At 41.7% G+C, this 24,707-nt stretch overlaps 4 protein-coding genes and 1 long non-coding RNA gene across 5 annotated transcripts; 1 reads left to right on the forward strand and 4 right to left on the reverse strand.

Annotated features, from left to right (window-relative positions):
- Positions 1-3,483: 3,483 nt before the first annotated feature.
- On the forward strand, positions 3,484-3,876 carry LOC131331140 (uncharacterized). The gene has a single exon (XM_058364994.1). It carries the CDS (start codon positions 3,484-3,486, stop codon positions 3,874-3,876), a length of 393 nt encoding a protein of 130 aa, XP_058220977.1.
- An 839-nt stretch (positions 3,877-4,715) lies between these two features.
- On the reverse strand, positions 4,716-15,903 carry LOC131332689 (RNA pseudouridine synthase 3, mitochondrial). Its single transcript, XM_058366988.1, has 9 exons — positions 15,280-15,903; positions 14,335-14,406; positions 13,990-14,148; positions 13,685-13,732; positions 13,512-13,592; positions 12,348-12,464; positions 12,168-12,269; positions 11,896-12,054; positions 4,716-5,270 (listed from the first exon to the last, which is right to left on the reverse strand). Exons 1-9 carry the CDS (start codon positions 15,598-15,600, stop codon positions 4,890-4,892), a joined length of 1,440 nt encoding a protein of 479 aa, XP_058222971.1. The 5' UTR covers positions 15,601-15,903; the 3' UTR covers positions 4,716-4,889.
- On the reverse strand, positions 6,276-7,289 carry LOC131332698 (uncharacterized). The gene is made up of 2 exons (XR_009201677.1): positions 6,848-7,289; positions 6,276-6,663 (listed from the first exon to the last, which is right to left on the reverse strand). It is a non-coding gene; the product is annotated as an uncharacterized LOC131332698 (long non-coding RNA).
- Positions 15,904-17,671: 1,768 nt separating the features above from the next.
- LOC131336251 (pentatricopeptide repeat-containing protein At5g66520-like) lies at positions 17,672-20,288 on the reverse strand. Its single transcript, XM_058372040.1, has 2 exons — positions 19,647-20,288; positions 17,672-19,020 (listed from the first exon to the last, which is right to left on the reverse strand). The coding sequence occupies exons 1-2, from the start codon at positions 20,198-20,200 to the stop codon at positions 18,171-18,173; spliced, it is 1,404 nt and encodes a 467-aa protein (XP_058228023.1). The 5' UTR covers positions 20,201-20,288; the 3' UTR covers positions 17,672-18,170.
- Positions 20,289-21,161: 873 nt separating this feature from the next.
- On the reverse strand, positions 21,162-23,800 carry LOC131323878 (uncharacterized). Its single transcript, XM_058355721.1, has 2 exons — positions 22,975-23,800; positions 21,162-22,000 (listed from the first exon to the last, which is right to left on the reverse strand). Exons 1-2 carry the CDS (start codon positions 23,404-23,406, stop codon positions 21,311-21,313), a joined length of 1,122 nt encoding a protein of 373 aa, XP_058211704.1. The 5' UTR covers positions 23,407-23,800; the 3' UTR covers positions 21,162-21,310.
- Between the last annotated feature and the right edge of the window lie 907 nt (positions 23,801-24,707).

Here is a 24,707-nt window from a genome sequence, read left to right on the forward strand (position 1 = left end):
TTGAGCTAAACCAATAATCAAAAAAATATAATTGACGCAAAAGTAACAAATGTGAAAAAAAAATAAGTGAAGACAAAAAAATAATAATAATGCGGCTCAATTATTAACAAATGTGAAAAAAAAAAGGCCTTAATGAGAAAAAAAAAAGAAGTAAGGAAAAGGGGAAAAAAAAAGTAGCATGTTTGATTTAGGGATGCTAAAATTGATCCATCGGGACCTTTCTTGTAGCTTTGATTTGTTCGTTTTGCTCGATTGGTTTGGTTTGGTTCTGAAATTTTTTCTTTTTTTGAACATGTAGCATTTTTAGTTTGTTGTACACTCGGGAGATGAGCCACTCCCAATTGTGAAAATACACTAGTAGTATGAGTTTTAGTGTAAAAAGAAATGTATCAACGACAGTAGTGTGAAGTAGGAAAGAGAGTGTTTTTGTTTTCCTTTGGATTTGGATTTGGCTTATATAAATACATTTAAGTTAGGGAAATGATAACCCATGTTTTGATAATTAATATCTGCCAAGGACGCGCTGAGAACATTTGTTAATGAGCAAAATGTTCTTCGTGGGTATTAATTATTAAAACACGTCATTGACCATTATTTTCCCATTAAGTTATGGAGATTTTGGTACGTGGGAAGTGGAGGGAAAATAACAGTGTAAGAGTAGCTGTTGATGTTCTTGAGCTGGGGATTTTAGAGCCGAGAAGAACTAGCTGAAGCATCTACGGATTTGGAGTTCTAAATATTATTCGAGGTACCCAAGCCAAGAAATATATAATACGCTCTAAATCTACGGAGGATTCCTTTGGCATGTCTTTGCACTCCGCTTGATCGTTATGCTATTTATTGAAATCTATGAATTCTTTGTTGGAGTTGTGTTATGCGATAAATATATATGTACATACATATCGGGGCTGGGTTGAGTGGGGTGTCGTGGAACTATTTAGTATGTGATCAAGTGAATTTGCCAATAGCTGTGGCAATAGCCTGAGAAGCCATAGAGTAGGCTGGGTGAGGCAGGTGAAGCCGATCACTGATCATGTACTGAGGAGGGTCTGATATGAGATCGTATTACGTGAATTGTTGTTTGACTCCGTGTCTCTAATTGGTGGGTATCGTTTATTGTGGAGCATACCTATTCTCGTCGTATTTTATACTTCTTGGGGGTTTAGTAGACAACCTTCCAAGAAGAATGGCCATCCTTTGGATAACTGCCTACCTGGGCACATGATGTTTGAACGGACTTCGGGTCGGTGCTATGCAGTAAGGTGCACAGCCCCGTGTTGCGCACCTTCGAGTCATCGGATTATGCATCCGACGGCTCGGAGGTGTGTAGCACGTGCGTACACCACTACATAGCATCATCCCCCAATTCTGTTCGAACCAAACAAGTGAAACAACCTAATGGCATGGAGCAATTGGTCGGTTATTTCTGACTGCATTCGAGACTGACCCGATGGAGAAATTGCTCGTGGAATGGTTTCCAATTCCAAATACATTCATGCACCAACAAATAAGGAAATGCTTAATGAGCAAGGAGAAAGAAAAGTAGAGTTGATATACATATTTTTTTTGAAAACCAAGCTTGAACATAATTTTTGAAATTCGTTAAGCTTTCGAACTAAGTTCGAACAAACTGCTGTTCCGCTCGTTCAACTCATAATAATGTATATAAGTTTAAACAATTCAAGTTACTCGTGATCGGCTTGATTAAAACTCGTTAAATTATCAAATCAAGCTTGAACAATCAACAGTTCGACTCGTTCGATACGTTTATCAGTCTAAAGAAAAGATGGGGCTTAAAGAAGGCAAAGGTTACATGGACCACAATTTTTTTCCTTCTTTAATATTCCCCTTTTTTGCCGTAAAACTTTTCCTATCCGAATACTACTACTAATATTCTCCTCAATCCCACATGTTCTGGTCCATCGTCGGCAACTTCTCATTGGTTCACCACTTTATTCTTTCTTTCTTTCTTTTTTCCTTTTTTTGAGAAGGAATAATAAAGTTCCTTTCTCACTTGCCACAAATTTAAACTACATATAAGCAACTACGGGTGGTCATCGTGTCGTGTCATGTTTGTGTCATGTCATCTTGTGTTTGTGTCAAAATTCTCTCAACCCTAACCTGACTTGTTTATCTGTTCATGTTCTCGTGTCATGTCATATTCGTATTCCATGTCAGAAATAGCCGACCCTAACCTACTAATTTCGTGTCCGGTTCGTGTCGTGTTATCGTGTCCTTTCATAAATTCCAACCCCGTGTCGTGTGGTATCGTGTTCGTGTCGTGTCATCTCGTATTCGTGTCAAAAATTCTCTCAACCCTAACCCGACCTGATTAACTTTTCGCGTTGCTGTATCATATTTGTGTTCCGTGTTAGAAATAGCTAACCCTAACCTGCTAACTTCGTGTCAGGTCGGAAATTTTCACCCCTAAAGCAAACGTAATTCAACTTTTGAATTTTGTAAGAGAAAAGACAGAAAGAAAATGGAAAATGGAATTACTCAGACAATTATTTTTTTCTTGTAGGGAATTAAACAAGAAAATGTTTTTTCTCTTTCAATTTTTTTCATCCCAATTTTCTATCCAATTTTAAAAACAGACAAAAAGAAATATACTCACTTCTTTCTTCCCCTAAACAATTTCAAGATCTCGACAAAGCAAATCAGGCATCACAAGGCAGAACCACCTCATAAAATTTCAAAAAAATTTACCCACTATCCGTATGATATTGGAATCCAAAAGTTAAGGAGTTGTCGACGAAAGCTTAAGACATGACCTCCTATTTTATGATACTCGTTCGTCTGCTTTTCTTTTTCTCTTTCTTTTTCAGTTTTATTACAAGAAAAAAGAAAAATCTATCATAGTACTACATTTTCTATAAAATAATTCTCTTTCAAAAGCAGTAAGGTTTAACGCAGAGTACTCCCACTCTCTTTGAAGTGGGTAGCCTGGGATACACTACACACAATAATTTTCTTTCAAAGCAGAAAAGGAGTAAAATAAAGAACTTCCACTAGCCTGGGATATAAATGGAGCCCATGCAGTCCAAACTCCAACGACATAAGGTAGTCGGATCTGCTTATATCAGGAATCAATGGTTCAAATTTGTTAAAAATTTTGACCAATAAGACTAGACTTATACCGGTCAGAGTCTTTTGATAAATATGAACCAATAAAAATACTTCTGAACAGTTGAGAAAGTAAGGATTGCTCTATGTGGTAAAAACCCAAATGAGAGAGAAGCCAAATCCTATAATAATACCATTTGATACAGAAAAACAAAAGTCTAGATCACCACAACTCCTTTACATATCATCTTTCACTTGCCAACTTTCCTTCCCAACCGTATATACCGGTTGGTTCTAGAAAAAAAACTGAAGCACTGCTCTCTCTCTCTCTCTCTCTCTCTCTCTCTCTCTCTCTCTCTCTAAAAACCTTCATTAGAGGAAAACCAAACAATCCCTCTTCTTCAATTTTCCCAAACCATGCCTAGGTATTATTCCAACACTTCCTACTATGACTATCTCCAATATCTCTATCTTCCTATTCACTTCTACTTCTTCCTTGTGGTGGTGGTGTTCGTATTAGGGTTCACATGGTACATAAACTATGAGTCCATGTTCGAAGACTTGATGTCTCAACTCAGACTAATCCTGTGTGTCATTCCCATAGTGCTGCTGCTGGTTGTCCACTGGCTATCGAGCGAAGATCGGCGGAGGGTCCCCTTCTTGATCTCGTTGCCGGAGGAGAGAGACTCGCTTCATAGGGCGGGAGGGTCTCCATGGGGTGTTGCTGCTCTACTGCTCTTTCTTCTCTACATGGTCTCTTACCAGTCCAAACTCCGTGAAAATTGGTTTCCGTTGCTAAGTAGAAGGTGATGGTCCAGAAAAAAACACCGAAACCGACACAAGGATATGATAGGTCCCCGAGTGGGACTCACAAAAACATATAGCCAATATCAACTTACCACACGGTCAGTTCAGCCCTAAGTTTCGGTATTCGTATCATTTTTCCATATGGAAATACTGTTCTTCCTGAATTTTAGTAAAAAATCTTCCCCCGGTAAATTAGTGTGGTAGCATCCTTGCAATTAAGACATCTTGATAGATTTTATGGACTCACAACTTAGCCACATCTTGTATATTTGCAATTAAATGGAGTTATTGTTTTTGCATTTTGAGGGTTGGCTTCTTTTTCCTCTACAGTACATCAAGGCCTCATATCGTAATACTTCAAGCACAAAGAATAATTCCACATGTTTGTGATTATGTTGTTTATTGTAGGTTGTGTCTCCAAACAGATTATAGACTACACCAAATCTGTACTCGATATAGGCTCATTTGAGATCGTCTTGATCGATAAACAGGCCAAACATAGAAATTACCGTGTATACTTCGTCAATGAGGAAATAACTATTCCAGCATATATTTCTTTTCACACTTGCCAATTCTTTTGCTTTTCATTTTCTTACTTTCTTGGCCTAGCAAAAGAAAAAGAAAGAAAGAAACTTCCACCTAGTTTTCCTTTAATCTTAATTCCTCTATGCTTTTCCAACTCCTTCCCTCCACCAATCAAAGGCCAGAACACAGGCAATGGTGTGTCTATGCTTCCTAAAAATGCATATAATGGTCTATTCTAGAGTTGGTAGCATATAGTCTTGTGAATATGCTATCATTCCATTTGACAGAATAAGTACCACACATTTTGATCTAAACACTTCACAGGGAACACTTTCAATCTAATTTCATCAGCATCACAACCATGTGAATTCGCAAAGTCATTTGTGTAAAGATTTTCAAGGCTTACCAAATGTTTTACTACACAAATGAACCTTCTGAACTAAATTACACAGTAACACTGCTCAAGTTTCAAGATAATGAAGGGTTCATCGTCATACCAAGTAAGAGGACATGAGGTTCCAACTGATTTTCATGTGGGACGGCATCCATGCCACAAACCGGAGGAGATCGGGCTTAGAGCTATGCTTTGATTTCCGATGGTGGTTTTCTGACTTTAGAACACTAAGCTCAAGAAATTTTTCAATGTTTGGAAGTACAAGCTCCCTGCAATGAAGATGTAGCAAGGGAACCTTAGACAGGACACTTCCTTTTTGAACATCCAAACCTTCTGGCCTCCGCAACTTGTAGGGTTCCCCAGTTGTTGGCTCAAAATCAGCTCTAGGCATTTGCTTCCATCTACGATGAACAAACCAACCGTACTTGTAGTCACCCACAATCGGTGTGCCAAGAGCTTCGGCACAATGCACGCGGAGCTGCAAAAGAGGGGCAAAATAAAAGGTAAGACTGAGATGGCTGGTTGTTCATAATCCATAGACCAGAATAAATTGAAGAGAATGAAATGAATCTCTTTAACTTGTAAGTATGAAGCCCTCCACAAGGCATAATGACGAAGAAAGTGTTGCGGAAACTAAGGACCAAACCAGAACACAAACACACATACAAACACAGAGACAAAGATTTACGTGGTTCCCCAAAATCGGGTACGTCCACGGGGGAGGGCCGACGAATTTCTATTATATTATAGAGGAGGAGGAGGATTACAAAATCACTCAAACTCACACTCACTCACAGACTGATACAAATGCATACATATGCAGCTCTCAAACTCTCTCTGTTTTCAAATGCTCTCTCATTCTGTTTTTGACAGAGCCTAGTAGGAGGAGCTCAGCTGCCTCCCGAAGGAGGAGCCCTCACACTGCTCTACTCTCTTTACACAATTTCCCTCTTTGGTCTCTCACTCAAGAGAGATACAAAACCATGGAGCAAAGCTCCCAATTTATAGGCAAAACCCAAACCGTGGTTTAAATGCTACGCTTGTGGCATTGACTCCAGTATCCACGCCTAAGATTTTCCAAATCTTTGCCAATCTTCAACAACACATAGCTGATCTTTCCATTGTCAAGAAAGGATGCCCATCTTTATCCAATCTTTGACCAATGAGAGAATTGGAGCCACACTTCAGCAGCCCATGTGCTGATTTCAACAATCTCCACCTTGACGACAATTCTCCAAAGGTCTGATGCTGCCCCAAATACAATCCAAAAACAGAACAAACAGACTCTCTACAAACTCGAACAAACAAAGAGAGACAAGAGAGCAAACAACAGTGCTCTCAAAACAGAACAAACAAACAGACTGACTGCAGATAACAGATGCTCTTAACAAATTCAGAATACCGGAACAAACCAACAGAAGAGCCAGATTTTCGAAGTCTTCGAGTAAACTTCAGAACAGATTCGGACAAGTCACGCGACAACTCAAAAGTCCCGGCAACAGATTCATATACAAATTCAGATGCTTGACCCACATCAAGCCAAATGCTCAACCTCGATTGAGCCAGGCGCCCCAGAGGCGCATGCACCCCGAAGGTGCTTAACATTGAATCAGGTGGACTGAGCTTGAACCACCATCAAACTCACTCCCAATAACTTCAGCGGACAGATCTGCAGTAGATTCAAAATCAAATTCCCCAATAACGGTGGCAGCTCCACCTTCAGCTTTACTCACACACACACAGTGCACACACTGCACTTTTCATACAACAAGGGGAAGTGATCCCCTGTGGTCACACCCACCCACTAAGGGTGTACCCCAACAATCACCCCCTACACCCGAGTGGGGTAATCGTTGAATCCGCAGCGTTGTCTGACTGCAATCCGCCACTCTAGCACCACAGCTATCCCCTGCTCACACCAGAGGCTCCACTCGCCAGATAATCTCACACATCACCTACGAGGAGGCTAAAACAACCCAGCTAGATATCCGTGACTCATATCGGCAACACCGCCGATACATTGCACCCCCTCAACTGAGTGCTCCGCATCCAAACCCGAATGCTCCACATCCCAATCCCGAGATGTCCGCAGCAAAGTCCATTTCTATCCGCGCTCCTCTGCTGCTTGAGCGCCCGCATCACCCCCTGGATGCTGTAATCCGCGTTCGTCAATCCCGTTCTGCCCCTCTAGTCAAGCGCCTGTGTCACTGCTAGCCATCAGAAGTTTCACCACCCCCACACCGGAAGTGTATCTACCAACTGACCGAGTGTCTCCTTGCAAGACCAGATCTTCCGCGGCTGAACCCCGAACGCACCGTGCCCAATCACAGAGCACAAAATCCGATTGAACCAGACTGCTTCCGATCACTGTCAATCATCTCCGCAAACCAATGCACTAGTGAGCGCCTGTGTCACTACCAACCCGAGTGTATCCTTGCTCACTAGCTCCGCGCATGTTTGCCTCGATCAACCTCCGATCTCTGCAAGTCTGCTCCGCTAAGCGCTCGCACCGGCCTAGGAGCCCCCAATCCGAAAACGGAGCCCGCGGTTGCGTCCGGAACGTCGAGATAGTCAAAATCGACTAATCATACGCGAAAAACAGAGTCCGAATGGCCCCGAAATCGCAAAAAACCAAATCTGGCAGTTTGACCATTGACCAGCCACTGTACCGCTGACTGGACTGCCATGTCAGCGTTGACCTGATGACGTGGACAGTTGACCTCTGACGTGTCACCAAAATGGGACATTCCTGCTGACGTGGCACCGCCACGTGGTCGCTGACGTGGCTGCTGACTGGGCCGCTGACTCATCGCCTAGTCAGCGTTGACCGCCCATGTGGCGTTGACCGGCACACGCTCTCCACACGCCAGCGTGTGCTCTCCGCGTGCCAGCTTGCGCTATCCACGCGCGCGCGCAGATCTGACGCGCTCCGCACGCCCCACCTTTGACCGGCGCGTGCTCGCTCCTCCGGCCACCGCCGACGACGTTCCGACCACCGTTGTGATCGTCTCAACAATCCGAATTTGGGTCTTTGATCAAAAAAAATTTCCGATCACTTTTCGGAACTGGGTTCTATCTGGACAGAACTCGCGGTGAACGCCGCCGTCGAACGGAGCGTTCTGCTTCTGTGGTGCTCGATTCGCGACGGGCCTTGGTGCGTTGGAATCGTCTCGGAGAGACGCACGAGACTCAGTGATCAAACTGAGTTTTTGATCAGAATTCCGTGACTGTAATTTTCTGGACAGAAACGGAAAACAGAGCCGAAACAGAGTTTGTGTTCTTGGTAACCAAATGCTCTGATACCAATTGTTGCGGAAACTAAGGACCAAACCAGAACACAAACACACATACAAACACAGAGACAAAGATTTACGTGGTTCCCCAAAATCGGGTACGTCCACGGGGGAGGGCCGACGAATTTCTATTATATTATAGAGGAGGAGGAGGATTACAAAATCACTCAAACTCACACTCACTCACAGACTGATACAAATGCATACATATGCAGCTCTCAAACTCTCTCTGTTTTCAAATGCTCTCTCATTCTGTTTTTGACAGAGCCTAGTAGGAGGAGCTCAGCTGCCTCCCGAAGGAGGAGCCCTCACACTGCTCTACTCTCTTTACACAATTTCCCTCTTTGGTCTCTCACTCAAGAGAGATACAAAACCATGGAGCAAAGCTCCCAATTTATAGGCAAAACCCAAACCGTGGTTTAAATGCTACGCTTGTGGCATTGACTCCAGTATCCACGCCTAAGATTTTCCAAATCTTTGCCAATCTTCAACAACACATAGCTGATCTTTCCATTGTCAAGAAAGGATGCCCATCTTTATCCAATCTTTGACCAATGAGAGAATTGGAGCCACACTTCAGCAGCCCATGTGCTGATTTCAACAATCTCCACCTTGACGACAATTCTCCAAAGGTCTGATGCTGCCCCAAATACAATCCAAAAACAGAACAAACAGACTCTCTACAAACTCGAACAAACAAAGAGAGACAAGAGAGCAAACAACAGTGCTCTCAAAACAGAACAAACAAACAGACTGACTGCAGATAACAGATGCTCTTAACAAATTCAGAATACCGGAACAAACCAACAGAAGAGCCAGATTTTCGAAGTCTTCGAGTAAACTTCAGAACAGATTCGGACAAGTCACGCGACAACTCAAAAGTCCCGGCAACAGATTCATATACAAATTCAGATGCTTGACCCACATCAAGCCAAATGCTCAACCTCGATTGAGCCAGGCGCCCCAGAGGCGCATGCACCCCGAAGGTGCTTAACATTGAATCAGGTGGACTGAGCTTGAACCACCATCAAACTCACTCCCAATAACTTCAGCGGACAGATCTGCAGTAGATTCAAAATCAAATTCCCCAATAACGGTGGCAGCTCCACCTTCAGCTTTACTCACACACACACAGTGCACACACTGCACTTTTCATACAACAAGGGGAAGTGATCCCCTGTGGTCACACCCACCCACTAAGGGTGTACCCCAACAATCACCCCCTACACCCGAGTGGGGTAATCGTTGAATCCGCAGCGTTGTCTGACTGCAATCCGCCACTCTAGCACCACAGCTATCCCCTGCTCACACCAGAGGCTCCACTCGCCAGATAATCTCACACATCACCTACGAGGAGGCTAAAACAACCCAGCTAGATATCCGTGACTCATATCGGCAACACCGCCGATACATTGCACCCCCTCAACTGAGTGCTCCGCATCCAAACCCGAATGCTCCACATCCCAATCCCGAGATGTCCGCAGCAAAGTCCATTTCTATCCGCGCTCCTCTGCTGCTTGAGCGCCCGCATCACCCCCTGGATGCTGTAATCCGCGTTCGTCAATCCCGTTCTGCCCCTCTAGTCAAGCGCCTGTGTCACTGCTAGCCATCAGAAGTTTCACCACCCCCACACCGGAAGTGTATCTACCAACTGACCGAGTGTCTCCTTGCAAGACCAGATCTTCCGCGGCTGAACCCCGAACGCACCGTGCCCAATCACAGAGCACAAAATCCGATTGAACCAGACTGCTTCCGATCACTGTCAATCATCTCCGCAAACCAATGCACTAGTGAGCGCCTGTGTCACTACCAACCCGAGTGTATCCTTGCTCACTAGCTCCGCGCATGTTTGCCTCGATCAACCTCCGATCTCTGCAAGTCTGCTCCGCTAAGCGCTCGCACCGGCCTAGGAGCCCCCAATCCGAAAACGGAGCCCGCGGTTGCGTCCGGAACGTCGAGATAGTCAAAATCGACTAATCATACGCGAAAAACAGAGTCCGAATGGCCCCGAAATCGCAAAAAACCAAATCTGGCAGTTTGACCATTGACCAGCCACTGTACCGCTGACTGGACTGCCATGTCAGCGTTGACCTGATGACGTGGACAGTTGACCTCTGACGTGTCACCAAAATGGGACATTCCTGCTGACGTGGCACCGCCACGTGGTCGCTGACGTGGCTGCTGACTGGGCCGCTGACTCATCGCCTAGTCAGCGTTGACCGCCCATGTGGCGTTGACCGGCACACGCTCTCCACACGCCAGCGTGTGCTCTCCGCGTGCCAGCTTGCGCTATCCACGCGCGCGCGCAGATCTGACGCGCTCCGCACGCCCCACCTTTGACCGGCGCGTGCTCGCTCCTCCGGCCACCGCCGACGACGTTCCGACCACCGTTGTGATCGTCTCAACAATCCGAATTTGGGTCTTTGATCAAAAAAAATTTCCGATCACTTTTCGGAACTGGGTTCTATCTGGACAGAACTCGCGGTGAACGCCGCCGTCGAACGGAGCGTTCTGCTTCTGTGGTGCTCGATTCGCGACGGGCCTTGGTGCGTTGGAATCGTCTCGGAGAGACGCACGAGACTCAGTGATCAAACTGAGTTTTTGATCAGAATTCCGTGACTGTAATTTTCTGGACAGAAACGGAAAACAGAGCCGAAACAGAGTTTGTGTTCTTGGTAACCAAATGCTCTGATACCAATTGTTGCGGAAACTAAGGACCAAACCAGAACACAAACACACATACAAACACAGAGACAAAGATTTACGTGGTTCCCCAAAATCGGGTACGTCCACGGGGGAGGGCCGACGAATTTCTATTATATTATAGAGGAGGAGGAGGATTACAAAATCACTCAAACTCACACTCACTCACAGACTGATACAAATGCATACATATGCAGCTCTCAAACTCTCTCTGTTTTCAAATGCTCTCTCATTCTGTTTTTGACAGAGCCTAGTAGGAGGAGCTCAGCTGCCTCCCGAAGGAGGAGCCCTCACACTGCTCTACTCTCTTTACACAATTTCCCTCTTTGGTCTCTCACTCAAGAGAGATACAAAACCATGGAGCAAAGCTCCCAATTTATAGGCAAAACCCAAACCGTGGTTTAAATGCTACGCTTGTGGCATTGACTCCAGTATCCACGCCTAAGATTTTCCAAATCTTTGCCAATCTTCAACAACACATAGCTGATCTTTCCATTGTCAAGAAAGGATGCCCATCTTTATCCAATCTTTGACCAATGAGAGAATTGGAGCCACACTTCAGCAGCCCATGTGCTGATTTCAACAGAAAGGACCCTTACTGATTGGGGCGTAAGAATAACTCAAACTTTTGCTTTTTTTTTTCTAAATTTTCTAGTATTTTCTGGACCTTTTTCAGTTTTGGTTTTAAAAAAATTACTTTTCCGATGCTAGATTTTTTACCAAAAAAATGTTCAATAAGATGAACATTTTGGCCATCGTCATACCTTTTGAAATTTTTTCATAGCTAGCCCCTATTATTATACTTTTCCGATTTATCTCATCCACGAATTTGAAAAGTTAACAAAAAGCTTTAAAAAAAATACAACACTTGTATATACTATGTATTTCCACTGCAAGAGCTTGTAAAAAATTTACCATATGTAATTGGGACAAGAAAGTACTAGAATGAGGAGCTATATGACATTGCAATTCATTCCGAGCTAGAATAGCCACAAATAATTAAAAATCAGGAAGCTGGGTTAGAACGAAGGATTTTCAAAAACTCAATGTAAATATGAAGAGACAAAAATTATAGATAAGTAAATCATAGAGCTGATTTCGAGTTACCTGATGCTTCCGGCTCGTATGTGGACGCAATTCAATCCATGAGCATCCATTTATCATCGGACCAAGCACCCGATATTCAGTCACAGCCTCTTGGGAAGCTTCTAAACCAGAGCAATTTGACAAAATAACTCTCTCTGTTTTCCCATCATCAAGAAGTACCTGCAATCAACAAAACACATTTATATTGTTGACTCTTTCCCATCAACCAAGTGTGTGTTGTGTGTGTGTGTGTGAGAGAGAGAGAGAGAGAGAGAGAGAGAGAGAGAGAGAACCTTTGACAGTGGGGCACAAATCAAGCCTTCCTTTTCCTTGGGAGACCCTATGACCAATGCCCAATATCTCTGATATGTTGATTCACATGCATCGTTCCAAGCCTAGAATTCCAATGTCACAGTTGTAAATAGCTTTAAAAAGAATACCAACCAATGTACCACTCTTGGTCAGGCCAATACCTTAGATGAGGATTTTGCTCTATTTATATCACTGAATAACCAATGAAGATAAACAGTGCTGTCTTTTGTTCTCCCCATTAAAAGAAGGCCACTGCTCTCTCTGTCAAGACGATGTACCTAATATATAGTCAAACAACTCAAATGAAATTAAGGGGGAAAATGGGTCCAAAGTCAGTAGCATATCCAGTAGAGTTATCATGTATAATCAGCCGAGCAATTCAAGCATAAACCACTAGATACCCTTTCTTTATGGGTAATTATGCTGCAGCGCACACAAGACCATTATCCTTTCTTTAGCTGGTTGGCCAACACTCAGACCAAATCAACTACAATTCTCAACCTACAGGCCATGAACCAAGTAAAAGCAAATCGAAATCTCCAACAGGTGAGGGGGAATGCTAATTTATTTGGTTGCACTAAGGGTCGCCTTCCTCCGGTCTTAATCGGATCATGTCTTTGCTTTTCCTTAAGGAAGTTTTATCGTTTATCATTAGTTTCATCCTTTATTTCCTAGCATCTCGATCCGTAAGAGCTATCTTTTAGGCTAGTTTTGAGTCGCTTGTTGACGTGTGTTGGTGGGGCTGTTTTTTGAGCTTCACCGCATAACCCCAATAGAACCTTAAATACCAACAAGACAACAGTCGTTTAGGGGTCTCATGTCGAGAAGGGTGGTCTATGTTTCACCTTAATATTAAGGAACTATTATTGTAGACTTTTTACAGGGTAGATGACGTCTAAACAGCTCATTGAACTACGATTTTGGATATTTATCCGGTCACTAGATATCCCACCCCAGTTTCAAGAATCTGCAGCAAATGAAAGACTATGCATGGAATCTTCTCAGCCCAAAACAAGAAGAAGAGTAAGAATGCAGGACCCAGGAAGAACCCCTAAATCACAGCCCTGAGTACTTCCAAAGCAAATAACCTACATAATCCCTCAAGTGGGCCCTGCTAAATGGACTGAAAGGTCAGGAACAAGTAGCATTTCAGTATGAATTAATCAGTGTCAGAATCTGTGTTCCTGTCTTGGTTAGATACATGAATGAATATTTGAAGCCTATAAAGTTGTCTAGGAAGAAATACTAGTATTATTGGCATTGTTGCAAGGAAATTAAACTGAACATCCAGGGCTGGTATTATGTAAGTCACGTGAGAAGCTTACCAATTTAGGACCCTCTTCATACTCGTATGACAATGCTGCAGCTGCCAAGGCATCCAAGCTGTTATGAACCGGCAAGTTACCCTGAACAATGTAATCATGCATTTCTAAATGAAAGGAAAAAGGTTATACAAACAACCAACAAACAAAGCAAAATATCCCCAAGAGATGCTAACCTTTACTGGCAATTTGGGTGGCTTATTTAGCACAATTATAGCAGAATCCTGAAATTGTAATAACATTGATCAATAAAGAAGCAAAGAGAAAAGTAACAACATAATAGTCCATCATTCCCATCTACACACGCAGAAGTAACTAGTTTGGATATATCCAACTGATAATAAAAGGTGGAAAGCATTAAGTGACAATAACCCCCAATTGTGTTGATAAATAGACACTAGGAAATTTTACCCAATTTAGATAAAGATCTCCATGTAATACAAGTCACAAGCAACATTAAGAGATCTAACTAAAGAAACACCTTGTATCTGACAAGCCTCTGCAAGTATGCTATCTCATCAGCATTCGGATACAGAGTTCCGCTAGGTATAGCGTCAAATCTCCTGGAGATTCTAGATTCTGCAACTGATACAGGAACATAAACTCTTGCCCCGATCTCCATGATCTCATTATGCTTAATCTGTAAATTAGCTGTAAAAGTGTTGGGTAATTAAAGCATATAAACAACAAAATAACAAACATCAACAGGTGCACTAGCAGCCAAAAGCACACATTGATAACATCAATAATCTGTCTTCAAAGTATTTCTGGGGCTGGCACTTGTGAAACTATACGAATTGTGGACTAAATTAGATTGCACAATTACCTTTCTCATGGCATTTTTTTGTCCTTCGCTCTGGACGGATGGTCCATTCGAATTTAGAAACTCCACTTGAACCTATAAGACAACGAAAGGGAATGACAATTTCTCACTTCCCAATTGCAAGGACAACAAACAAAACTGCTTTCGCAATCACCATTATTCAATTGCCGAATCTTAAGAAAAGATCAAATAGATCATCCCTAACTAACCCAACATACATATGCTATAAATTCACCAAGAAAACACATGATAATTGACCACTTAAGTATTTAGATAGCCAATGAAGATGAGAAAGCATTCAACTGTACAAGCTTAGAGAAAACACTTATAACATGGTTTAAGGCATAACCTCAATACAAGCAGCTTATGATCTTCTCCCTCTCAGGATAAATTATTCGGTGCCCCTTGCAGTGCCCAAGATCCCTTCACCACCACACATTGTTGTGGGGTCCAAGACTAGGGGTATGGATCCCTCAATAATGTTCGGTGGTGGAAAGACTTAGGGCGGGCATTGAATAATCTCTCCCCTTTCTGATAAGAGACGATATAAAGACAAACGCAATGAAGCTACCAATTCGTGTCATTCAATTTCTTGAAATGAATAAACCAATCCCTAGCCTTTTCATTTTTGTCTAACAGGTATGGGCTATTCAGCTCCTTTGGATGGAGGGGTTTTCCTGAGAAAAGAAAGGAAAGGATTATGGTTTTGTGAAATCACTCATTTGGATTGAATTTTGGTGAGAAACAGAGGGAAAAGTACAAAAAAGGAATTTTTTGATTGGCCCTTCTCCTTTCTCACCTAATCTCACCATCCAAAGGGGCTGTTAACGTTCAAGAGAACGGGATTTTATAAGCAATGATCCAAAGGCCGAGAACTAGCCATACACCAATAAATTCTTTTGCAAGAAAGAGGTAAAAAATGAGAAAGATAAAGAATATTGTACTCACGAGGCCTTTATTGAAGAGGGATTGAATGACAGGATTGGGGACTCCATCGAAGTAGTACTTGACCCAGCTAATGGCAGTGATATGAGAGGGCTGCCCACAGGTAGCTGAGTCCTTTCCGGGCAAAGGTTGGGCGGGAAACGGAGGCAAAGACAGAAGCTGCCGAGGTTTTGGGCCTTGTTTGGGAAGACCCAAATGGGATATATGGTTGGAAACTCGAATCACTGGCTCGACGCCGCAAGCAGGCGGCGGCGGTGACACTCTGGAGAAGTGTCTGACTGCTAAGAGCACATGTTGACGACGGCGGAGAACGTTGAACGACATGGCTGCGCATGCTAGACCAGGTATCAAACACTTGGTGCGCGCGTCAAGAAAGGTGCGTGGGTTCGAACCGGCTCTGGGGTTCGTTTGGGTTTGGAGTCGCGACTCGCGAGTCGGATCAGGGTTGTTGGAGTGGGCCAGTGGGGTATGGCTTCCACTATCTCAGAGAGAGAGGGAGAGTCAGAGAGAGAGGGAGAGAGAGGTGACGAGTTCACTTCCAATGGAGCTCGCGACGACAAAGAATTCTTGGGACAAACAGGAGGAGAAATTAGATTCGGGTCGGGTGGTCCGTTAAGGAGTCTCGAATGAACTGCCTTCGCTTCGCTGTATAATACTCCTCCCTCCGTCCCCGTTCTGGGAAAATTACGGTTAAGCACGTATTTTGATAATTAATATCGGTTAAGAATATTTTTTTCAGCATATTTTTAGAGGGTATTAATTATCAAAATATGTCATGGGCTATCATTTTCCCCCATTCTTTAGAGCATTTCCAACTAATCTCTATTTGGACACCAAAACTCCATTTTTGAGAATCCATGTCTCCGACCCATCTACATTTAGGGTCTCCATTTTGAATACTCAATTCTCATTCTCCATGGAAGATCACCTCCCAAATGGAGACCTATCTCCATTTCTTTCCTTCACTAATATTCTATTTACTTTTTTGCTAGAATTTCATCAATTACATATAACTTTTACATTATGCATCCTTTTTTTATAAATTGGTATTATTGGAAAGACAATAATAATACCTTCAAAATGAGTCTAATATTAAGTATATGTAAATGCATTTTGAATGACATCAAATGTAAATTCAAACCATTTGAACTCATAATAAATTTTTTTTTTCATTTACACTATCCTATCATTGTATTGATTTGAATAATGAGTTGAAATGAAAAAAAAAATGCATCTAATGAAAGGAGGGAAAAAAATAATATCGATTAATAAATGGAGAAAGAATTGGGGGGAGTTTTAGAGATAAAAAATAAAGAATTGGGTTGGAGTTGCTGATTTTCCAAAATTACTTTTTGAATATAATATATTTTTTTAAGTCTCCTAAATGGAGAAAGAGTTGGAGATGCTCTAGTCCCATTCGGGGATTCTAACTATTTATTTTTCTCATTTTACCCTTCAATCATTACATTTTCTTACTTTGTACTACAAATTTTAAAAATGGAAGGATAAAAGAGGAAATCCATTATATATTACCCACTTAGTTGTGAAGTGCGACAATTTTTTTGGAACGAAAAAATATGCTAATTGTGACCAAAGAATGGGAACGTGGGAGTAGTACCCTTGAGTTGTCCAGGCAATAGCTCCAGTTATTTTTCCTATTACTGTAAAAAAAAATTAACAAAACTTTGGTAGTATTAGTTTAGTATTACTCCCTCCAGTAGTATTAGTTTAGTATTACTCCCTCCGTCCCTTTTTTAAAGTTCAGTATTTTATTTTGGATTGTCCCTTAGTATTTTATTTTGGATTATACCTTAATAAATGTCCATTTTGTAAAGTTAATAGGTAAAAATTGATACATTTTCCATTTTGCCCTTAAAAGTAGATTCCATGTTCGAAAATTTAGTGAGTAAAAGTGTAATGATGAGTCTCCGTAGAGGCTAAGTAAGAAAAATAGAGAAAAAAGTTGATGTAAAAGGTATAATGATGTTGTCTCCTTAATAAGTTAGAATTACGAAACTAGATACTTAAAAAGAGACGGAAGGAGTAGAATATTGTGGTTGTGTCAAGGAATTACTAATATGTGTAATACGAATAAAAAGAGGTAACATTGATTCTTTCTTTGTTTACTACTGTATTTTTTTTCATGAGGTGCATTAGAGGAAGGTTCAGATACAAGTCTATCGTAAGAGACCCCGGAATATTATCCAAACGTTGTCCTACAGTATCAGAAGGGCCTTCAACTTATAGCTCTCTTTCTTTCGTTTTGATTCTTTTTCTTCGATCATTTACGTTTTTATGTGAAAGTAGAAGGGGAAAAAATAGTAGAATATACACATACGCTATAAATGTTTAGTGAAGAGCTACTATTCATAGAAGCAACTAGAAGATCTCGAAGGATAAGTGAAAAAAATAGTAAAAATAAAAATCATCTATAGACAAAAATGGTATACCTTCAAATAATGGGAAAAAAAAAATTAACAAACATGTGTGATAATGACTCCAATTGGGGACAACTTCTAAAATGTACAAGAATACAATATCTCAAGACTTGAGTGGGTAATTAACCGCTTGGCTCTCCCATGCTCATGTTCTTATCATCTCTTTATAGTACCACTCCAAAGCCAAATGATCCATAAACCGAGCTTCAAGTTTCAATCAATTGAGGACAGCTACATGATTCTGTCGAGAGCATCGTGTTCCGTGATATCCAAAAATTTTAAGTCTTTTCAAACTACCGCCGCTAAATCCAAAGGATCCATCCTCAAAAAATAGCACCATGGAAATTAGTCTTCAACATTCCAGGCATTGGGGGCAGCCGGCAGCATGCTTTTGATTCATATTGAGGTCTATGCAACTAAAAAATGATTCTTCAGCCACACGGACACGGGAAAAATTTACCCTACAGCTGGTTGAATAATCTCACCAGAAGAAGCACTGTTCACTTCCACCCAACTGCAACCCGGAGCTTTCTTTAAACGTCTTCCTTTCATGGCATCTCTCAAACTCGCAACATCGTTCCAATTTTCAGACATGGACGAAACACACGCAGCAAGTACATAGTTTGCTCCAAGGTCAGGCTCGATTTGAAGGAGAAGCTTCCTCAGATTTTCGTCCAAACAAACGACTTCCCCGTGATTTTTAGATGCACCAATGAAGCTCCTGAGTATAACGGAGTTGGGTTCCATTGGCATGCTCTTGATTACTCTATAAGCTTCTTCAATCATCCCAGCTCTTCCAAGCATATCGATCATGCATCCATAATGCTCCATTGTCGGCTTTATACCATATGTGTTCATCATCTGATCAAAATACATTTTGCCCTCCTCAACAAGGCCCAAATGGCTGCATGCACTAAGGATTCCAGAAAACGACAAGCTGTCAGGTTTTAGGCCATTTTCTTCCATTTGGGTAAACAAGGAAATAGCATCTTCCCCGCGGCCATGATCTGCAACGCCAGATATCATGATAGTCCAAGACTGCAAATTCTTTTCTTCCAAGGAACTGAAAACTTGTAAAGCTACCTCTATGCGTCCACATTTCGAGTACATCTCAAGAAGCGCTGTGCCCAAAGCAACATCCAGCTTGATGTTATTAACAATGACATGCGAATGAATGGATGTCCCTATGCGGATGTTGAGCAGACGAGTACATGCAGAGAGTAAGCTAACCAGAGTGACAGAGTTTGGATTCTGATTTACCAACTTCATGCTTTGGAAAACCATTAAAGCATCAAATGGACAGTTACTGCAGACAACAAGGAATAGAATGGTAAGAAAAATGCTTGCTAACACAGAAAAAACACGTGAAAGAGGTCACTATGTCCACTTTTTTCGAAGTGATTATCAAGGTTGACACCAATAACTAAGCTTTCACCCCGAGGAACCAATAGCATGTTCAAGATGGTTATTGTGGATTTCCCTCTAGGAAATCTCCTCCATATTGGATATCAGTAACATATAAACCAATTGAACTATCAAGTAACGCAGTTTTAAAGGAAAGGCTGGATGCTAAGCTGTAGAACCCAGCTGACCAATCAAGTAACATATAGACCAATTTAAAAACCATATCACGAATCTTTCTTTAAACCAAAATGAGGGACTAGCAAGCCAAGAACTTTAACTTTCAAAGGAGAGATTTTATAGGAAAATAAAATAAAAGGGTAATGGTTTATAGCCAAATCACTCATTTGGATGGAGCATTTTGGTGAGAAATGGAGAGAAAAATACAAAATTGAAATTTCTTGATCTTCCACTTTCTCGCCCAATCTCATAAAAAATGGTGAGATTTTGTGAGAAAGGACTTCATCTTTTTTATCTCACCATCCCAACTCCCAAGGGGCTGTAAATGTAGAAACTCAAAAGGCATTATACCAGGCAACATAGCCAGCAATCATAGAGCTCCAAGACACCACATCTCTCTCACACATTTCATCGAACACCTGCCTCGCAAACCCAATCGCGCCACACCCAGAGTACATCCTCAACAGTGTATTCCCCACATACCGATCCGAATCAAAACCCATTTTAACAACCAACGAATGCACAGCCCCACCAACTCCAATTACCGAACACCTGCCGCAGGACTTGAGAACAAAAGGGTACGTGAATTTGTCGGGTTTAAGGCCTACCCTTTGGAGCTGAGAGAACAGTTTCACCGATTCAAGTGGCGATGAGCTCTTTGAGTACTCCCTTATGATTGTGTTAAAAGCGAAGATTGGTGGGGGTGGGTCAAGGGGTAATAAGCTGTCAAAGAACAATCTTGTGAACTCGATTGAAACAGAACAAGAGGATTGTATGAACTTGGATATGAAGTATTCGTCTCTATCTAGAGCGGTTTTAAGGATCAGCGACTGGAGTTGGAGGAGATGAGTGGTGGTGGTTGATTTTTGGAGGTGGCGGAGGGTTTGAAATTGCCGGGAAAGCATCACACGGTGGATAAATCGCAACACCTTAGCACATTTTTTTGATGGCCAATATACGTTACAGAATAGTACTGGAGTAAATATTTGAGTAGAAAATGAATTAATTGAATAATTTTAAAGTAACAATCCAAAATCGCAAGAATTTTTGAGTCATTCAAATCTTTTAGTAAAAATTACTCCAATTGTCTAAGTTTGAGTCAAGTGCTGGAATAAGTTTGAAAGTAGAAGTAATGTATTGAGTCAGTGGTGGAGTCAGAATTTGAATTAAACTCAACTTGTATTGTTGCATGTTGTCTTTAAAAGTGCGAATAGTAAGATTACGTGTATGTAAATTTTGCCGTAAGATTTATATTTTTGTTAAATAAATAAAAGAGTGGTTCAACTCTCTTAAATTATCTTCAAATGAAGTCATTGAGAAATTATTGTTACAATCCGATTAATTCATTTTTTAAAATATGATATTTACATTCTTCGTATAAGATATTAAGGCGGCTTTTCTATTAAAAATTTTGAACTACAAATTATTACATTTTGTTATATTATTCACACTAATCCACAATTTTTTCATCTTCATTTTGTCCCTCTATTTTTTTCTTTTACCCACCCACATACCAGCTCGACGAGAAGAATCGGTAAAGTAAAAAATTATGACATTTACACATGTATTTTTTAAACGGTTTTACTATTGTCAGCCTAGTGGACTGATGATAAGTACACTAGAAAACAAGAAAAACACGTATTTCTGTATACTTTTTCATCCTTTAATACACATTCACATACTTATTTTTGTCAGCTGATTTTAGAAATTTTCTTTTTTAAAATATTCAAAGAAAAATTCAAAAAGTCAGCTTTCAAGTTTTTTTTATTTTTATATAGATATTTCCCAAAAATTAATTTAATCCTCAAATCACAAAACTTCTCTCCTCTCTTCCATTTCCCCCGAATTTGGTAAAACGATCAAGAGACCTCAACAAAATCACAAAATATATTCAATTAAATTGTTGCTCGAAATCCTTACACATGGAGAATAGTAATAGACAACCCCGAAAGAAAGAAGAAGAAGAAAAAAACCTGCGGAAAACCTAACCCCCGAAAGAAAAACTGGAACGAATCTCACAAGCTAAGGTTTTGATGAGAAGGGCTACGCTTAATCATGGGTTTATTATCAATGCCGTTGTTCTTGTTGTTCCTTCCCTCATTCTTTGAACCGCACACAATGGTGAACTCAAACCCATAAGCGAAGCAAGAGAACAACCCGGGCCCGCCATCGGAGTGCCGCCGCGAATGCCGCAAGCTGTCCGACTTCTCGAAACTCTGATCCGCCGCCGTAGGCAACTCCGCCGCCGCCCTCCTCGACTTGTAACCCTTCGCCCTCGCTTCTTCCACCGTCAAGTCCTCCAGTATCGAGCTCCCCCGCTCCTCTGCCTCCGCCGCCAGGACCACCCCTTTCTGCTCCGCCGTCGTCGGCGGCGGCGGCGGGTAGAGCCCCTTGGCTATCGCCGCCGCCACGATCGACGCCGAGGGGCCCACGTCGGAGCAGAGCTCGGAGTCGTTGACGATCGAGCCGTTTACGATGGAGCCGGCGTTGCAGATGGAGCCGCCTTTGGGCGGGTAGAAGTCATCGAAGTTGAGGTCGGATTTCTCGCTGCGGGATCGCCAGAGCTGGATTTTGGTGTTTACTTGATCGTGGCGGCTTCCGTCGGCGTTGGGTTGCTTGTAAATGGGCATGCTTCGCATGGAGCTGTCGAGTAGGGAAACCGCCATGTTGAGAATTCCCTGGGGGCTACCCGAAGCACGCCGAACCTGTTGTGATCATGATGGGGTTATTTTAAGTAGCAAGTATCATTTGAAAACACAAATCTCAATCATGTGAATATTGTTGGAAAATTTCCAGATTCGCGAATGAAAAATGGGGTATTCTGAAGGGTGAATCAAAAATGGGGCATTCGGAAGGTCTCTCGAATTAACCGAAAATTATTGGTCAAAAAATACCACTTAAGCAATAGCATGAAGAGAATTAGACAAAGATTCAGCGAGAATGTAAAACTTTTAGTGAACCTGTAAAGCTTCAAATTAAAACCGTGTCATATTCAAGTTTTAAAATTTTTATGCTGTGATCCTTTTTATTACGAAAATAATTTTAAATTATTTCATTGGAAACGGACTACATAATTTTTTGACAATCATTATTTTATAAGAAAAAAAATACTACCCGACTAGTAGAGGAACAAAAATTTCCAAAGTTGGCGTGGCTACCATGTCCCCTTGGTTCCTATCTTCGATCATGGAGTGCTCAAAAGTCGCATATGCTTCCTAATGCGTATGCAGGAGCGCTAACATGAACGTGAAAGTGTTCATCAAAAATATTTTGAATTATTAAATTTTGTGGAAGTGAGGATTGAATGCGTGGAACAAACGTTGCGACATGAGAGCGTAAGGAGATGAGTCCTGAATAGAGGCTTGCATTACAAACTAAACAATAAAAAAAAAAACCGCTGAAAAATACTCCTTCCGACCCCATTCTTTAGTCTCTTTTGGAAGTCCGTCCCACTTTTCAATTGATTATATCTTGCAATTTATAATTTTTTAGGAGATTTTGAAAACATCTTTTAAAAGAGCTCATTGAGATCTATTAAACAAGGTGCATATTGTATATAAATAGTATTACTAATTAAAAGTTATAATTAATTTTTTATCCGGTTGGGATAAGAGTATAGGACGAAAGACAAAAGAATGGGGACGTAGGGAGTAAGTAGGACGGAGAAGAGTAACAACACCTGAAGTGCAACGAACCGGGTGCTGAAATTGTTATGAACCCTAGCAAACGGAGGGATAAGGTTGCTTATCAAAACCTTGACGTTTCCAACAAGGTTATCCCGAAACCACGAGACAGTGTAGATCTCGACCATGACGGCCGAGGTATCAGAATTCAGGAAATCCTCATCAATACGGAACATGAACTTGTCGTTCCAGGTGGGGTTGGCGTGGCCCCCGCGGTGGTCGACGCGGGTGGTCAGTTTCCGTTCCGGTTGGACCCACACCACCGCGTAGGTCCGCATCGATTTGGAGACCGGGGCGAGGTCTTGGGCAGATATGATGGTGATTTCGAGGAGATGGAAAGGAGACGTTGTCGCCGTTGTCGTTGATGATGATGATGAGGTGGTTGTGATGGTGGAGTTGGTGGAGGGGGTGAGGCTTCCCATCGCCATCGTCCAGAATCGGCCCTGCCTTTTCTGGAGCTCAAAGCATAAAAACTAAAAACGAGACCTTTTTGCTCTGGACTTTTATAAGGGTTTGAAATTAGAAGCGGCCCCTGAAATTCAAATATGTTTGGAGGCGTACAGCAGTCGAGACACAAGCTTCAGCTTAGGGCCGCCTCTGCCGCCGTCCGCTGCGGGGACGACGGAGGTGGTAGGAGGAGAGAGAGAGAGATGGGGGTGGATATGAGCTAGTGAGGATGCATGAGAATGTTGGTTTTCATTTTGTTGGGTGGTGGTGTTGTGTTTGTTGTGAGTGCGGGGTTTTAGGGGGAGGGAGTTATTTGTGGGGTGATGGTTTTGGGAGCAAATCGAATTCTGTGGAGAATCCAGTATAAGTTTCAATGGAAGAGGACCAGTGGAGGGTGGGTGATGGTGGACTTGGGCTTTGGTTGGAGAGAGTCAACCATTTTCTAATGGCCCATTTGGATGGAGTGATTTCAAGAGAAAAGAAATGGTTTTGATTTCTAGCAAAATCACTCGTTTAGATTGACTATTTTGGTGAGAAAATGGCGAGAAAAGTATGGAACTAAATGTTTTGACTGGCGTCTCTCATTTCTCACCCAATCTTACCAAAAATGATGAGATTTTGTGAGAAAAAGCTCCCCTTTCTTATCTCATCATTTCTCAGACCGTAAGAAAATTACTTGCATAATAGTAGCAACAACATCTATATATCTATATTATTATTATAAAACAGAATGGTATCTTAAGGAAATATTTCAAAATTTATGTACACATACAAACAAGAGCACATTTTTAGCTGTTAAATTGAGTTTTCAATACGTTACAGTCGTTGGATCTTACAACATGACATTTTGGTAAATACATTACATTTGAGTGGTATTTTAGTGAGGGAGGGGGGAATCTTAAATAAAATTCTCTTAAAACTATGTTCCTCTCTCTCTCTCTCTCTCTCTCTCTCTCTCTCTCTCTCTCTCTCTCTCTCTCTCTCTCTCTCTCCCTCCGCGCAAGCAGTAGAAATGGGTTGGGTGTGGTCCGATGAAGTAGGCGACGGCCATGACGTCGCTGCAAAATTATTGGTACTGCTTTGTTTAAACTAGTGGTTGCCATCTCTAGCTTCCTTCTTTCTCATGTACTAGTTACCTTTTTTATGTAGCCAATAAGGTATTTGATGGAATGCCCAACACATGTTCGGTGAATCTGTAGCAGTGAATTGGTTTTTGTAGTAAGTAGACTACTTTTTATTCAATTGTATGTGTTTTGGAAGCAGGTAATGGCTATTGGCCATC

This window comes from Rhododendron vialii, chromosome 1a (genome assembly GCF_030253575.1).
Source record: "Rhododendron vialii isolate Sample 1 chromosome 1a, ASM3025357v1".
Lineage (NCBI taxonomy): Eukaryota > Viridiplantae > Streptophyta > Magnoliopsida > Ericales > Ericaceae > Rhododendron > Rhododendron vialii.

Coding starts and splice junctions, on each gene's coding strand:
- LOC131332689 (XM_058366988.1), bottom strand. CDS start 15,600: ATGTCGTTCAACGTTCTCCGCCGTCGTCAACATGTGCTCTTAGCAGTC. Junction 14,149..14,334: donor AAAAAAATGCCATGAGAAAG/GTAATTGTGCAA, acceptor GCTAATTTACAG/ATTAAGCATAATGAGATCAT. Junction 13,593..13,684: donor CACCCAAATTGCCAGTAAAG/GTTAGCATCTCT, acceptor TACATTGTTCAG/GGTAACTTGCCGGTTCATAA.
- LOC131336251 (XM_058372040.1), bottom strand. CDS start 20,200: ATGCTTTCCCGGCAATTTCAAACCCTCCGCCACCTCCAAAAATCAACC. Junction 19,021..19,646: donor ATTGCTGGCTATGTTGCCTG/GTATAATGCCTT, acceptor TGTTGTCTGCAG/TAACTGTCCATTTGATGCTT.
- LOC131331140 (XM_058364994.1), top strand. CDS start 3,484: ATGCCTAGGTATTATTCCAACACTTCCTACTATGACTATCTCCAATAT.
- LOC131323878 (XM_058355721.1), bottom strand. CDS start 23,406: ATGGCGATGGGAAGCCTCACCCCCTCCACCAACTCCACCATCACAACC. Junction 22,001..22,974: donor CCCGGTTCGTTGCACTTCAG/GTGTTGTTACTC, acceptor TGATCACAACAG/GTTCGGCGTGCTTCGGGTAG.